Source organism: Apium graveolens, chromosome 8 (assembly GCF_009905375.1).
Source record: "Apium graveolens cultivar Ventura chromosome 8, ASM990537v1, whole genome shotgun sequence".
Classification (NCBI taxonomy): Eukaryota; Viridiplantae; Streptophyta; class Magnoliopsida; order Apiales; family Apiaceae; genus Apium; species Apium graveolens.
The window spans coordinates 253,828,425-253,842,970 of NC_133654.1; the positions used below are offsets into that span (position 1 = coordinate 253,828,425).

The following is a 14,546-nucleotide window of genomic DNA, read 5'->3' on the forward strand; positions in this document are numbered from 1 at the left end:
ACCAGATGCACCCATCTATACAATAATACAAACACACAATGGACATTATAACAAACACCAACATATCTTTTAATAACTAACAACATAAACACATAATCATATCAACGAGAAAAGATAAATTAATTTAAGAAAAAATGAAAAAAGACATAGAAGTAGAAAAACATACATTAAAATCCATAATGTAAGTAGAATGGAAGTGTTGTAAACCCAAAACTGATGACGAAGAAGATGAAGATAACTTAATAATCCCGTAATTTGTTGATAGCGTAGTAATCCGTAACTTGTAAATCCTCAATCTGCGTTATGAATTGGTAAACACTTTTGTGTAAAACAGGGGAAAATGAATAGTGAAGATAGTGTTAAATGCGTTAGAGAAGAAAGAACAATAAACTTAAAAAGATAGAAACGGAAGTCGAAATAACATTTTTCCTACCGTTAAAAACGGAAGACGATGATATATTATGAAGTGACATTTGGGTTCAAAATTTTATATAGTGACATTGAGGGTCATTTGTATTAAAAAAATGACACTTGGGGTTTTTTTCCAATTTTTCAGACTAAACATTTGAAATATACACTATTTAGAATTGAGTATCCGATGTAATTTTTATTTTTTTTTAAATTGCAATATACTTTCTTAAAGTGGGCATATGAGATATGTTTACTTACAAGAAATATGTGTCAGAATATCCGTTCTCACATTTATGTGTCAGAATATCCGTTCTCACATTTCATCCAAATTTGTTACGTATTACATTTTTTATATATCTTTTTCAATATCCAAATTGTTTATCTATTGTTTAAATATAAAGCGAAAAGAAATTAATTTACCCTTTTAATTTTATATATAATTTAATTAATAAAATCAGGCCTAATAATCATTTATCCCATTTTTTCCAATAAGTAAATTCCCTCTCCCACAAAAAGCAAATTCGCCTCTATTATAAAACCCCAAAAAAACCCAAACTCCCCGCCCCACACAAACACTCCTCACAAAAAAGGATAATCATAAATCCAAACGAAACCAACCCGCCCCCAAATAAAAAGCGAGCCTAGGGTTCATCTCATATCATCTCATCTCATCTCCACACACACAAACACACCTTCAATTCACACACACACAATGGCGTCAATCGGCGGCCCATCCGTAATCCCAGCGAACCGCACGCGGCGGTCCACTATGGACGACGAGAAGCTCGTTTTCGAGACCAGCCAAGGCGTGGAGCCCATTCTCAGCTTCGATCATATGGGCATCAAAGACGATTTGCTCCGCGGTATTTATAGTTATGGTTTCGATAAGCCTTCTGCTATTCAGCAACGCGCCGTTCATCCTATTATTTCGGGACGGGATGTTATTGCTCAGGCTCAGTCTGGTACTGGCAAGACTTCTATGATTGCGTTGACTGTTTGCCAGATTGTCAATACTAGCTCCACTGAGTACGTCTCGTGTCTCGTTTTCGATATTGTTTCGATATTTTTATGATTTTAGATTTAGTGGAATCTCGATAAATTGATGTCCTTTTTAAGGATAATTGTAGTTAGTGGAATTGTTACTTTATTTACGTTTATATGTGTGCAATTATTTTATTGTGTCTAATTGAATTGCTTGTTACTTTTTAGCCTAATTGATAGTGTACGGGTTTTCAAATCGTTTTTACGGTCTTATTCTGATTTCTGAATTGTTGAGGTTATTTGTTTGGGGTTTATTCTGATTGTATTGCTTGTTTTTGTTGGTTTATATGCTAATTGTTAGTTCACGAGTTTCATAATACGGAGTGGAGGAGATGAAGTGGAAGTGCATTAGTTTACTTTTTTATACGTTCTCTCGAGGTTGTAATTAGCTGGTAAATGAAGCTATAAAGAGAGGGATGCATATTTTGGTTCAAGATCTATCCTTTTATATATTTTTATGATCTTTTCTATCTATATTCCTTCTACTTTTCATGTTTAAAACTAAAACTAGGGACCAATGGAGTGAATGTCGTTTTTCAAGTGACGTGTTTAGTTTCCTCTTCTTCCATTTGTTTTCTTTCTTCATCAGTCTCATAACATTTGGATAGGCCGTTAACTTAAACTTGTGTCTGATCCTGAGTTGGTCTTTTTGTCTTTGGTTGCTTGTGACTTTCGTCAGGCATTATGCTCTAAAGAAATATATTTGATTTTATTCTAGAAATAAGTGCTTTATACAACTAGGCGCGGACATTTTTAGTTGTTACCAGTACCTGTCAGTATAGATATATCAAAGCATTCTAATATAATGTTATTTAGTCTGTTTTTAATGTTTGTGATGCGTGCATAGGGTACAAGCTTTGATATTGTCGCCAACAAGGGAGCTAGCAGCACAGACGGAACAAACAATAAGGGCTATTGGGAATCACTTGAATATTAAAGCCCATGCTTGCATTGGTGGTAAAAGTGTAGGGGAAGATATTAGGAAGTTAGAATCTGGTGTTCAAGTTGTCTCTGGTACTCCAGGAAGAGTTTGTGACATGATCAAGAGGAGATCCTTAAGGACAAGAGATATTAAGTTATTGATTCTTGTAAGTCATTTTCTTTCTTCTTTTGATTAGTAATGTTCATTTATTATATTTGGACTTCGACAGTATTATACCTACCTACCTACCAAAAAGATGTTATCAGTTGAGCTGTTTGGTCGTCACTAATATTTCTAATTCCACCAGGATGAATCTGATGAGATGTTGAGTCGAGGGTTTAAGGATCAGATTTATGATGTTTATAGATATCTTCCACCAGAGCTTCAGGTGATCTCTCTCTCCTCTCTACAGACACAAGGACTTATATGAACATATGTGTTTATAATTTGCTTTGGTAGTACAGTTGAAATGAGTTAAAACTTCAGTTGTATGTCACAATAAATCATCATTAACAAGCTGTTACTGTTTTGTACATTATAATGTGTGTATAATATGTCTGTGAGTGTGCATGTGATGTGATCTTTACAACTGTACCTCTCATTCATACTTGAGCCGAAAGCAGTATTGCACACACACAAACACACACTCACTGAGTAAAGCAGTTGTAAATATTTTTGTATCTCGCATGCTTTAAGTCAGTACTACCTCTTAATTATATCTTAAAAAACTTGCAAGACTTTACAAGTCTAAACTTGAAAATGGTTATGAATGACTAACTTCTCATGTATTTCTCATAATCGAGAGTTTAATTGGAGTTCTGAATGTGGTTTTTAGGTGGTTCTGATTTCTGCAACCCTTCCTAATGAGATCTTGGAGATCACGAGCAAGTTCATGACAGACCCTGTCCGAATTCTTGTGAAGCGTGATGAATTGACCCTGGAAGTAAGTTCTCCTCTTTCTTCTTTCTCTTTCGAACTTTTTACTAATTACTTGTAAATATGAGAGAAAACAGTTGCTTTACTTCTATAAAGAAGTGATGCATATACATGTTAGAGTCCCATTTTGTAAACTATGCAATCAGGAAACTAGGGAAACTATACTGCAGGATAATTCGAGCTGCCAACTAACCTTTGTCATCCCTCAAGATCTTCAGACAGATTCCCATCTTCTGTAAGTTTTGTACAAGGAGCCATTGGAAGAATACATGTTTTCCACCTGATTTCTCTCCGGGTGAACAAACATTTTCTTTGACGAAAGTACCATTTAATTTGTAACTGGAACACCCAAACAATTCTTTAGTTCTCTCAAATACTTCGTAGGAAGGAAACTGATTGATAAAAAATTGTATTGCCATCTAATTCAGTGATACCAACACTGTTAACATAACCAAATGTGGAAAGTTAATGCCCGTTGTAACATAAACGATTAACACGGTTGATACTTAACGGCACAAACAGTAACATGACCCGCCAATTGGAGAATAAAGAAAATTTAACAACCAAGGGACCCTATCGTTCTTAGTTAAAAGAAACCAAGGAATTTGGTATCAGTGACAAAAAAATTTACACATTGTTTTAGCACAAGTGTTTCATCCTTATAACTAGATGCTAAAGCAAGTTATCTAAGGTGGCTTGGCAAGTCACCCCAAGGAAAGTTGTGGTTCTAATCTTCGACGGAATGCAGCCATAAATTAAGATCCTAGTTTTAATACCAAAATATAATCAGATAAGGATAAGAACAATCAGAAGAGTTTTTGGCACAGGGCATTTGGTCAACATTTTTATCTTATATCCCAAATTATATGTGCAGTAGAAATTGTAACTTTTGTGTTTATATTGAAAAGTGACGAACATGTACCCACATACACTGTCCTAGAGACATATTTTAGGAAATAGTCAGGACTTCATAATCAAGGTTAATTTTGCAACTAATTTACATCCAACATTTCTTGTTATGTGGCAGGGAATCAAGCAATTCTTTGTTGCAGTAGAAAGAGAGGATTGGAAGTTTGATACATTATGTGATCTCTATGATACTCTTACCATCACTCAGGCTGTTATATTTTGTAACACGAAGCGAAAGGTTTGATCTTCTTCTCATTCTATTTGTGTTTTCTTTATTAGGCATTCTTGTCTTGGTAGTTGTCTTTAAAAAGTTAGGCCTTTTCATAGACAATCACATCTTGACCCTTACCGATAGATGTATTCTTTTTCACAGGTTGTACACTAGCTTTGTTTCATGACTTCTATCCAACTTAGAAACTGAATTTATTATGTGTAATTGGTCTTATTTTTCTTTCTGTTTCTTTTTTTTCCTGGATGAATTAGTTGCTCAGATTTGAAGAACCCAAACCAAACATAAATAATTATTCACTTAAATTACTGAAATATTCTATTTCATCAAGGCAAAAACTGTATACCATGTGAAGCAAGTGTATGCAGCATTATACAAGTACAACATGAACTGGGAGTCAAATAAAAGTTACTGCCTTGTTTGTATTGTTTTAGCTTCTCATTCTGGCAAGAGGTTTAAAGAATATATTTATTGGGACAGGTGGATTGGCTGACAATGAAGATGCGAGAAAATAACTTTACAGTCTCATCAATGCACGGAGACATGCCTCAAAAGGAGCGAGATGCAATTATGAAAGAATTTAGGGAAGCTGCAACTCGTGTTCTGATCACAACAGATGTTTGGGCAAGGGGTCTGGATGTTCAACAGGCAAGTCCTACTTATTTATTTTTTGATTAAAGGCCTGTTTGGCTCTTCATTTAAAAAAACGAAAATTTAGCCATGTGCTTGTTTAATTAGTTACTCGGTGACTTCAAACTTTATCAGGATTATGCCACAGTTCTCAAAATGTTTATACAAGTGATATAATGGATAAGATATTGGAACTTCAGCCTACATTTGTGTTTATTGGTGTTTGTTATCCTGGTGATCTTACATTTGGTTGTGTTATGTTATGGTTCAGGTATCCTTGGTGATTAATTACGATCTTCCAAACAATCGTGAGCTTTACATTCATCGAATTGGTCGTTCCGGTCGTTTTGGACGCAAGGTAACTAGTTATTCAAATTTCTCTTTGAACAGCCCAATTGATGATTTAAGAACCATTTCTGGACTCTACTACATCCCATCACCTTGAGTTTTTTTGTTGTAATTGTAATATTGTTCATCCAAATTATTGCTTAATGGTTTACAGGGTGTTGCTATAAACTTTGTGAAGACTGATGACATCAAGATACTGAGGGACATAGAGCAATATTACAGTACACAGATCGATGAAATGCCAATGAATGTTGCTGATTTAATATGACATGTTCAGTTTGTGAAGAAACTTGAAAGAAGTGGGACTTGCTTGCTTATTGAGTTGAATTGTCAAACATACTTTTCTAGAATTCCGAGTTTGGTGAAAATACGGACGAGTGCTGATTTAATGTGTCCCAAACTGTGTGGCATGAAGCTTTAGCCTATGACTTATATTTGAGTGTAGAATTCACAGTAACGAAGTGTATGTTTTTTAATTAATTTTGTTGTTTTAAACTTGAAAATTTGTGAAGCTTTAGTAGTGCTTTCTCTGGCTAGGTTCTTTGCCGCCTTCTGTTTAATATTTAGGCTAGTAGTTCCTTGTTCCCTGAACACGACCTTTTTCCAGACCAGTGCTTTCTCTATTGATTGTTACCTCGTTAGAGGATTATTCCTGACAATTTCCGGTAATTGTTAAATCTTAAATCAACAACCTGGCTCGACAAAATTTTAGTAGAGCGTTAAGTCCGATGCCTGCATGTACAGATTCCGTCAATATATAAAGGTGTATCAAAATACAATATTACCAATCTGTATATTACAGTTGTGGTCTTGTGGAGTTGAAGAGCACGTATGACCAATTTCTATATTACATCCATTACCATTACTAATAGTCTGTTGAAACAAAAAAGAAAAATGCCAGGGAACCAAATAAGTGTATATTCCTCATATACTGACTCCAATTTCTGATGACATGCATGATACCCTATCCCTAAGCAAAATCTAGCAACTTGTTTCTGTTGCATCAACTGAGCAGAATATATTAATTAGCCAAAAAAAAATGAACATAATATTCAAGGTTTTATTGGTTTCTTGAAACTCTGGTGATTTTCCTCGCAATGAGAGATTTGAATTCACGTACGTAACAAAAGATTAAAGACCAGGGTTTTATTAAACAGATTTTAATGATTTTAAGTGATTTTTTTTTTTTGCTTTTGATACATTTGGAGTTAGAGTTTATTAGGAGAGTGCATATGATCTTGAATAAAAATATTATGATTAATGTTATGATTGCGGTCTCGCTTGTATATGTTTTTCGTAAGATATAATTTGTTATTCAATGAGATATTACGGCCCGGTTGTTTCTCGCTTATCTCGTACACTAGTTTAGATTATTTTTTAAAGTTTTTTCTAAAAAAAGTTAAAGCTAAAATAGAAGGAATTGAAAATCCCTTTACTATTAAGACGGTCTTTAAATAATAAAACAAATATATTTTTTTAAAAGCTCCTATTATCTTTTTTCACAATCGCGGAATTTAGGAAGATAAATTGTAACCGTCTTCATTCTTAATTGAGAAATACTACCGATCATTCCTCTCATATGTAAATTGCATACTTTTGATAATTTTTCCAGCATGAGATAAGATCATACATGTGTGAACATAAATTAAAATATGAGTAGGGTTATAATTCGAGTCGATTAAGCCAAGTTTAATCGAATCGAGCCGAGCCGAGCCGGACCGACTAATTTAACTAATTGAGCCTAACTATCAGCCCGAAATCGACTAGTTTTATTTTACGAGTCGAACCAAACTAAGTCGAGTCGGCTCGTTTAGCTAAACGCTGGTTTTAACGAGTCGAATCTAAACCTCTACCCGAAATGGATTTGTTTAATTAAACGAACTAGAACTTCTACTCGAACTCGACTAATTTGATTAAACGAGTTGAGGAGGATTCACTTAAAAGAGTTCGAGCCGGACGAGCTCGTGAGCCGCCCGACTCAAATTACAACCCTAAATGTGATCGATTCGAAATTTTTTTGATAACAGATTTCGATACTGCTCTTATTTCTAACAAAAATCCCAACCCGACCAAACTAACCAAACCGACCCTATTTCGACCGATCCAAACCGATTTTTTTCAACCCGATACATATTTGGGTTGAAAAAATGTCAACCTGATTTAATTGGGTTGGATATGAGTTTCGATATTTTTAAACCGATCCAATCCAACCCGATTAAAAATATACTTACACATTAATTTATTAATTTTATAACTGTGAATATGTTCAGGCCTAATAGATAGGTTTATTTATATGTAATTTATAGAATCAGTCCTCCATATTTAAAGAATATGTCATTGTTTTCATTTATCGAGTTCAATGTTTAAAAAATGTTTAAAGACTAAGTATTTTTGTTATCGGTCTCTTTTGGATGTTTAAGCCATATCTGACATGGATGATTGTAATATTTTGTTGAACTATTTTCAGACTTTCTATTTTATTTTATAATTATTAATATTAGTTTTGAATATTTACTAAACCGATCCAAACCGATCCAAACCGATCCAAACCGAAGTATTACAAATTGGTTTGAGTTACAAATTTAAACAGTTCGGTTTAGATTGAAATTTTGAAAACCCGAATTAATTGGGTTTGATTACTAAATTTCCCAACCCGCCCAACCCAATCTGTGTACAGCCCTTGTACAGTAGAAGTGTGGGACAAAGAGTGCTCCTCTTTTTAACAAAAATTCCCCAATTTACGTGTACAAGCGTGGGGCATAGAGTAAAAATTAAATAATGTTAACCAAATATATACATACACATGAAATAATTTATAAAAATTTAAGAAAAAATTGACAAAATAGCCAATTTTTGAATTTTTTTAACTAAAATAGTCATTCTGAAAAAAGTGGTCAATTTTAGTCGATTGAATATTTCACTATTAATTGAATATCCCAATTTGTATAATATACTTCACTGATAGTTGTATATTTAATATATGGACATTCCACTGACAATTGGGCATCCCATCGGCTAAAATTACAATACTCGTACACAACAGATTGCCCCTTGTGCAAGTTGAAATTCCTGTACATCTCTCTGAAAAAATTTTAGTGTTGGGTCTTTTGGCATCCCCCTCTGTTCTACTGAACTCTCCCAACTCCCAGTAATTTACACCGGTATTGTTCAATCTCTCTCTCTCTCTCTCTCTCTCCCCTCTCTCTCTCCCCCTTTCTCCCTCCCCCCTCTCTCTTCCTGTGTGTGTGTGTGTGATTTTAGGGGTTTATATATGGACCAGCATGACAGCACATATCTAATCATATTTAGGCAGTTGTTTTGTTACCAGATGATCATGCCATTATAGCTTACAGGACGATTAATTAATATAGTTCCACTATCTGGGGGTGAAAGTTTGTTTTTTTCCTTTTTAAATTCTTATATCTTGAATTATATTCTTAGGGCTTGCCAATTGAATTTGATGGTCTTTATGTGAAATTAGTACTAGTCATATTTGTGGGTTGGTTTGTTTTAGGCCTAATTTTCTTCTTCCTCTGCAGAAGAAGATGACCCTTATGAATCCTGAAGATTCGTCTCAAAGAACTCTGTATGTATTGTCCATTCCCCAATCCCTCATTAATAATACGTTAGCAATGTAGAACCCCTCGCAAATAAATGTATCACTTTTAAAGCACCCGGTGTTTACCTTTTAAGCAATGCAGGTACCCTTATGTGACTGGTACTTCTGTGGTCGCGATTAAATACAAGGATGGGATCCTCATGGCTGCTGATATGGGAGGTCGGTTAGCTTTCACCATACCCCCCCCCCCCCCCCCCCAAATTACTTCAACCTGTTAGAATTTATCGGTTTACAACAACTTATTGTCATGCACGCACACCCTATTACTTTAGTAGTTGTTGTCAAAGGGGTTTTTAATCTGATTGGAATTAAGGGGTCTTTCCTTGTTTTTCGGCTATGGGGCTATGACATAACAATACAGGAAACCATATTACATTCAACTCAGTTTGATTATAGTTTGTATTTGATTAATTCATTTCATTGAAATGTGGGTATGACTGCTATATTATATCTCTTAAATGTTAGTGTTACGTCGATTTACTGTCATGTCTCTTGAAGGCATGATATGAGTAGATGTGGACCCCAATATAGGAATAATGGAAAGGTTAACGACTTTAAGTTAAGTTCCTTGATGTATATAGGCAATGTCCTACCAGTGACATGCTCTCGGGATGGCAGGAATCATATCTGAGGTTTTACATATGTTGTTTATCTTTTAAGAAAAATTATATATGTAGTTAGTTTGGTTGAGTGACCTGTATTTGCTGAATGGTTTTAGAGAATATTACCATGTACTGTTTCTTTGAATCAAAGTACATGTGAATGGGTTCACACTGTACAATTAGAACCCTATTTTTGTTAATAATATGGTACCTTGAATAATGTAATTCAGTTTAACTTTATTCATTCTATTCATCTTCAGGCTCCTATGGCTCTACATTGCGTTACAAGAGTGTAGAACGAATGAAGTCAGTGGGAAAACACTCGGTTCTAGGTGCTAGTGGGGAAATTAGTGATTTCCAGGAAATTTTACGCTATCTTGATGAGCTTATGTAAATGTCTTTTCCTATATATAAGATTGCTTAGTGCTTACCATCTAATGACTCCAATTTTATTTCTGTTTTAAATTGAATAATATGAATGTCGTATATAATGCTTGTGCATGTCTTTTATAAGTCCCGACAGACCTTAATTTGGTTCATTCCCCATGCAGCTTGCATGATAACATGTGGGATGATGGTAATTCTTTGGGACCTAAAGAGGTGCACAACTATTTAACTCGTCTGATGTATAATCGTCGCAACAAATTCAACCCATTATGGAACTCCCTTGTTCTTGGTGGAGTGAAAAATGGGCAAAAGTATCTGGGATCGGTAAACTTGCTTAACTATTTTCTGATTCTTATTTAGAGCATCTTTTTATTCGCTTGTAGACTTAGATTGGGGCGGTGCTTATGTCATTGGACGGGATTATGTCAATGCAGGTCAGTATGATCGGTGTGCATTTTGAGGATAATCATGTGGCAACTGGATTTGGTAATCATCTGGCACGACCAATTCTGCGTGAAGAATGGAAAGAAGACTTAAGTTTCGAAGAGGGTGTCAAGCTACTGGAGAAGTGCATGCGTGTTCTTCTGTATCGTGATAGGTCTGCTGTCAACAAGCTTCAGGTTTGTTTCTATCACACTAGATAACATTTCCAATTGGGATCCTGAGATGCAATCTGATATTTATGCAGTTACACTTTTAAATAATTCTACGTTACAAATTTACGGCTTTATTAGGGATTAGTACTCAAATCACTATTTAGAGGACATGTTAATTTGTTGTATGAACTTTTATGTTTCACAATGGACTGTTCTTAGCTTAATTTACTACAAATACAAACATAGCTTTTGTGCTAACATTTTTCATTGTGTTCTTGCACGTGCGACATTAAATATGAGCTAGTGTGTTCTCTTTTTATGATTTTATAGAAGGCTTCTTATAATGTTATGTGCCTTTTGAATTGTAATATCAAGTTAATAATAGTCAGCGGTTAATGCAAAATACAATATGTTAATGAAACGTAAAGGGATAGCCTCTAATGTGTCATGAGACGGTTCTGTGCTGGATGTGTTAAATAGTGTTCGATTTGTCTATTTTAGGATTATTTGTACATGTCACAAAGCCTATTTGACAAAAAGTTGCACCCAAGCTGAATACTTTTTTTGTTAACTGTTCTTTTACAGTTCCAATTTAATATATTAGGAAAATAGCCTTTTTCACGAAACATTCAAATGCATCAAGTGACGCTTATTGTTTGTATAAATATTATTCTGCAAAGCATGCAAGCAATATGGACAAAATAGAAGCTGAGTTGAATGGTGGAAAACATGACAATCTGCCTTGTGCGATAGTGTTAATGACTTGTAGGAAGAAAATAATTATGTTTTTGCAATCAATTGTGTTGATAGTAATATTCTAGTCTTCTTATATGAAATATTAGAATTGAGACTAACAGGCTATTGACACTGTCACACCAGTAAGAAGGATAAACCCATTATGCGCATCTTCCCAGTTCATTCCTTCTTTGTATGTTGATATCTGTTATCATGTTTCTTTTATTTCTAATAATGTATGCAAACTTAAAGAAATTACTGCAACTACAGATAGCAAAACTTACTGAAGAGGGTATGACAATGTCCCAGCCTTATTCATTGAAGACTTTCTGGGGATACGGGGCTTTCCAGAACCCAACAGTTGGAGCAGAAGGGTCATGGTAACTAGAAGGGTCATGATAACTAAAAGAGTCGTGGTAACTTATCTAGTTTACTAGCATTCCATAATTATTCAGAAACTCTGGGTCTCTAAATTTATGAAACACTGTATTTTTCTTGTGGTTTAGATACCTGTCAGCTACCATTGACATTTTTTATGTTTGAATTTGGATATCTTTTGACCTTAATATCATGCATTTTCTGCGGATTCACAACACTTATTTATTTGTAATTGAAGTGAAAATGGATTACTTAGATGTACTACTTCTGCAATTTAATTGAGATAAAGCATCCTGTTGCTTTATGTTTACCTGCTTGACATGATTCGGTAAGTGACATGTCTTCGATTACCACTAATGTTAAATATTATCCCAGTCAAAAATCCTTGATGCTTCAAAATATGCTGGACAGGTAGTAAACCTACCCTTAGATATATGATATATCTAGTGTATCCGCAGTGCAACATTGCTTCAGTCTCTGGTTGTATAAATTCCCTAGCTGCCAGTAATTCACTCTATAACTTCACTAATTCTTGCATGTAATTCTATAAGGTGATGGTGGCATAAGTTGTGCCAGTTAATTTATATGTAACTGGTGTTTATAGAAAGTTACTGCAGCTCACTCTAATTATGTGTTGGTAGTATTTTGAAAGGAAAAACAAGCAATTCAGACTATGCAGTGGATGGTTTAGAAAGGGAAAGTATATAAAAATACCAATAGTTGTACAGTTTTTTTCTTATTTAAAACAAAGGGTTTCTTCTAGTTCGTAGAATCTTGTTTAATAAAAGAGAAAAGAAGCAATATGGTGAATTAGAAAACAAATTATTTTTCCTCTGTGACAGTACCACAAAGGAAGGTTATGTTATGTTGAGGGTTTGCTGTTAAAAAATTCAAAACTCATGGAATAATTTGAAACTTTTGTAGAAGTCTGCATGCCATGACATGTCTTTGTCCAACTCCAATACCTTGACGTCTGTTTTGGTAAATGTGTCCTCCCAACAGCTACCATGTCAAACCGTCTCAGACGCATGGTAAAGGTATCCCAACGCTACCATGTCAAACCGTCACAGGCCCAACATGTGACATGTAAATCGGATTCACTGAGCGACAAGACCACACTGGTGGCCCTTTAAACTGGAGTGCCCGAAAATTCCCAGGAATCTGTGGTTCGATTCATTTTACCGTCAAGCTCTTTTTAGCTAGCTATAATATGCAAACCACAACAAAGGTGGTGAATGTGTTGATATATACAAAGAAATCAATGAAGTTCATAGGAGCGTCGCATACATGTAGTGTGTCAAACAATACTAACTCATTGTAAATTATAATCTCAATAGGAAAGCACCCAAGGGTGTCATACATCGGTATCCTTCTTGACACTCCGGTGAAACCGTGAAGGTGATCAAGACATGGTATCCATAAAAATATAGTACTGGTGATTAAATGGGTGTGCTTTGTTGAGGGGCCAGAGAGATTGAAGGTAAAATTTTTGAACAATAATAAACACAAGAAAACAAAAGAAACTTAGTCACCACCTCACGGGACTCTGCTACCCAACTCTCTTCTATCTCTCTCCCGTTCTGCTTCAGCTGATGGCTGCAACAGTTTAGGCATCCTCATACCCACCAGCTAGCTCGGAATTCTGTTTAAAGAAGTACAAAGCTTTTAAGAAAAACCAAGCTACAATATCTACTCTTACATTTCTTAAACAAATAAAGCTTTTAAGCAAAACCAAGCTACAATCTCTACTCTTATATTTCTTATACAAAACTACACTGTATTTCATGTTATTTAGTTTTCATCATTCCGATACTTACATTACTTAAATAAAACTACACTTTATTTCATACTATTTACCTTCATTATTCCATTGACCATTCCATGCTTCCCTCCAAGTTGCTATTACTACCTTTCTTTCAGGCAGGTTTGTATGCTTGTACTTGTTCTTTTAGTTTCGCTTTGTCTTCAAATTCAGTTTCTGATCATTATCTAGCAATCCTTACTAATCTTCTCAAGTAAGAATAAGCATCGCTGGCGGACAGAAAAGAGAAAATTTTACAGTGCCCACACATATATTAATGAAAATTACATCACATCTAAATGAGCTTCCTGTAGGGCTTCCCTGCATCTTCGTCTTGTAAATGCTGTTCCAATAAAATGCTACAATGTTAATAACCAAGTTACTTGAAAAAGATTCAGTACAAGTTATTTCACCCAAAAAACTCACTAAGATCACAGCTATATCCAAAATAAAACAAACAATTAAATTCGAAGAGACTGAAGATAATTACCCCATGCAATGCGCTGAAAATTAATGATAACTAACAGCACTTAACACGGTGAATTCCTACTTCTGATGTCAAGTTGAGTTTAAATAAAACCATGAAAACTTTCTTAAGGCTACTATAATTGCATATAACATGGTACAGGTAAGTAGTGGATATAATTATTCACAATGAAGCAGGCAAAAACTAAAACAGAAGAAATATTTAACCCAAATGTAAATGGGAAGAACTACCAGAAATCACAAGTACAAGAGTTACAAAGGTAAACATAGTGATCTGTAAAAGTAATAAATATCGATGCATACATGACAGAGTGAACCACAGCTGAAGAGTTACAAAATCTGAGAAGAGTTTATGACACGTGAAATAAACATACTAAATTATAGTTAATATAGTGAATCCTATAGAGGTATGATTAAAAGGAAAGTCAATCTGAATATAAGTCCGGTGAATTATGTGGTTGTAGGCAAAATAAGAATTTGTAGATATTAGATAGGTTACATATCACAACTGGATCC

The 14,546-nt window shown here is 34.6% G+C and overlaps 3 protein-coding genes across 13 annotated transcripts in view; 2 read left to right on the top strand and 1 right to left on the bottom strand.

The window, feature by feature from the left end:
• Positions 1–966: 966 nt before the first annotated feature.
• Positions 967–5,962, top strand: LOC141677330 (eukaryotic initiation factor 4A-3). The gene is made up of 8 exons (XM_074483211.1): positions 967–1,437; positions 2,300–2,540; positions 2,682–2,762; positions 3,210–3,317; positions 4,338–4,457; positions 4,929–5,096; positions 5,350–5,436; positions 5,581–5,962. Exons 1-8 carry the CDS (start codon positions 1,124–1,126, stop codon positions 5,692–5,694), a joined length of 1,233 nt encoding a protein of 410 aa, XP_074339312.1. The 5' UTR covers positions 967–1,123; the 3' UTR covers positions 5,695–5,962.
• A 2,484-nt stretch (positions 5,963–8,446) lies between these two features.
• LOC141681024 (proteasome subunit beta type-4) lies at positions 8,447–12,000 on the top strand. Its single transcript, XM_074487087.1, has 7 exons — positions 8,447–8,587; positions 8,966–9,012; positions 9,128–9,204; positions 9,908–10,037; positions 10,199–10,358; positions 10,469–10,654; positions 11,636–12,000. Exons 2-7 carry the CDS (start codon positions 8,972–8,974, stop codon positions 11,747–11,749), a joined length of 708 nt encoding a protein of 235 aa, XP_074343188.1. The 5' UTR covers positions 8,447–8,587; positions 8,966–8,971; the 3' UTR covers positions 11,750–12,000.
• A 1,033-nt stretch (positions 12,001–13,033) lies between these two features.
• Positions 13,034–14,546, bottom strand: part of LOC141677367 (MAP3K epsilon protein kinase 1-like) — an 80,092-nt gene continuing 78,579 nt past the window's right edge. For all 11 annotated transcript variants that reach the window (XR_012557400.1, XR_012557398.1, XR_012557401.1 and 8 more), the window contains 2 exons: positions 13,601–13,887; positions 13,034–13,385 (listed from right to left, as the gene is read on the bottom strand). The gene's annotated coding sequence lies outside the window, so the exon portion shown is untranslated. The remainder of the gene's footprint in view (positions 13,386–13,600; positions 13,888–14,546) is intronic.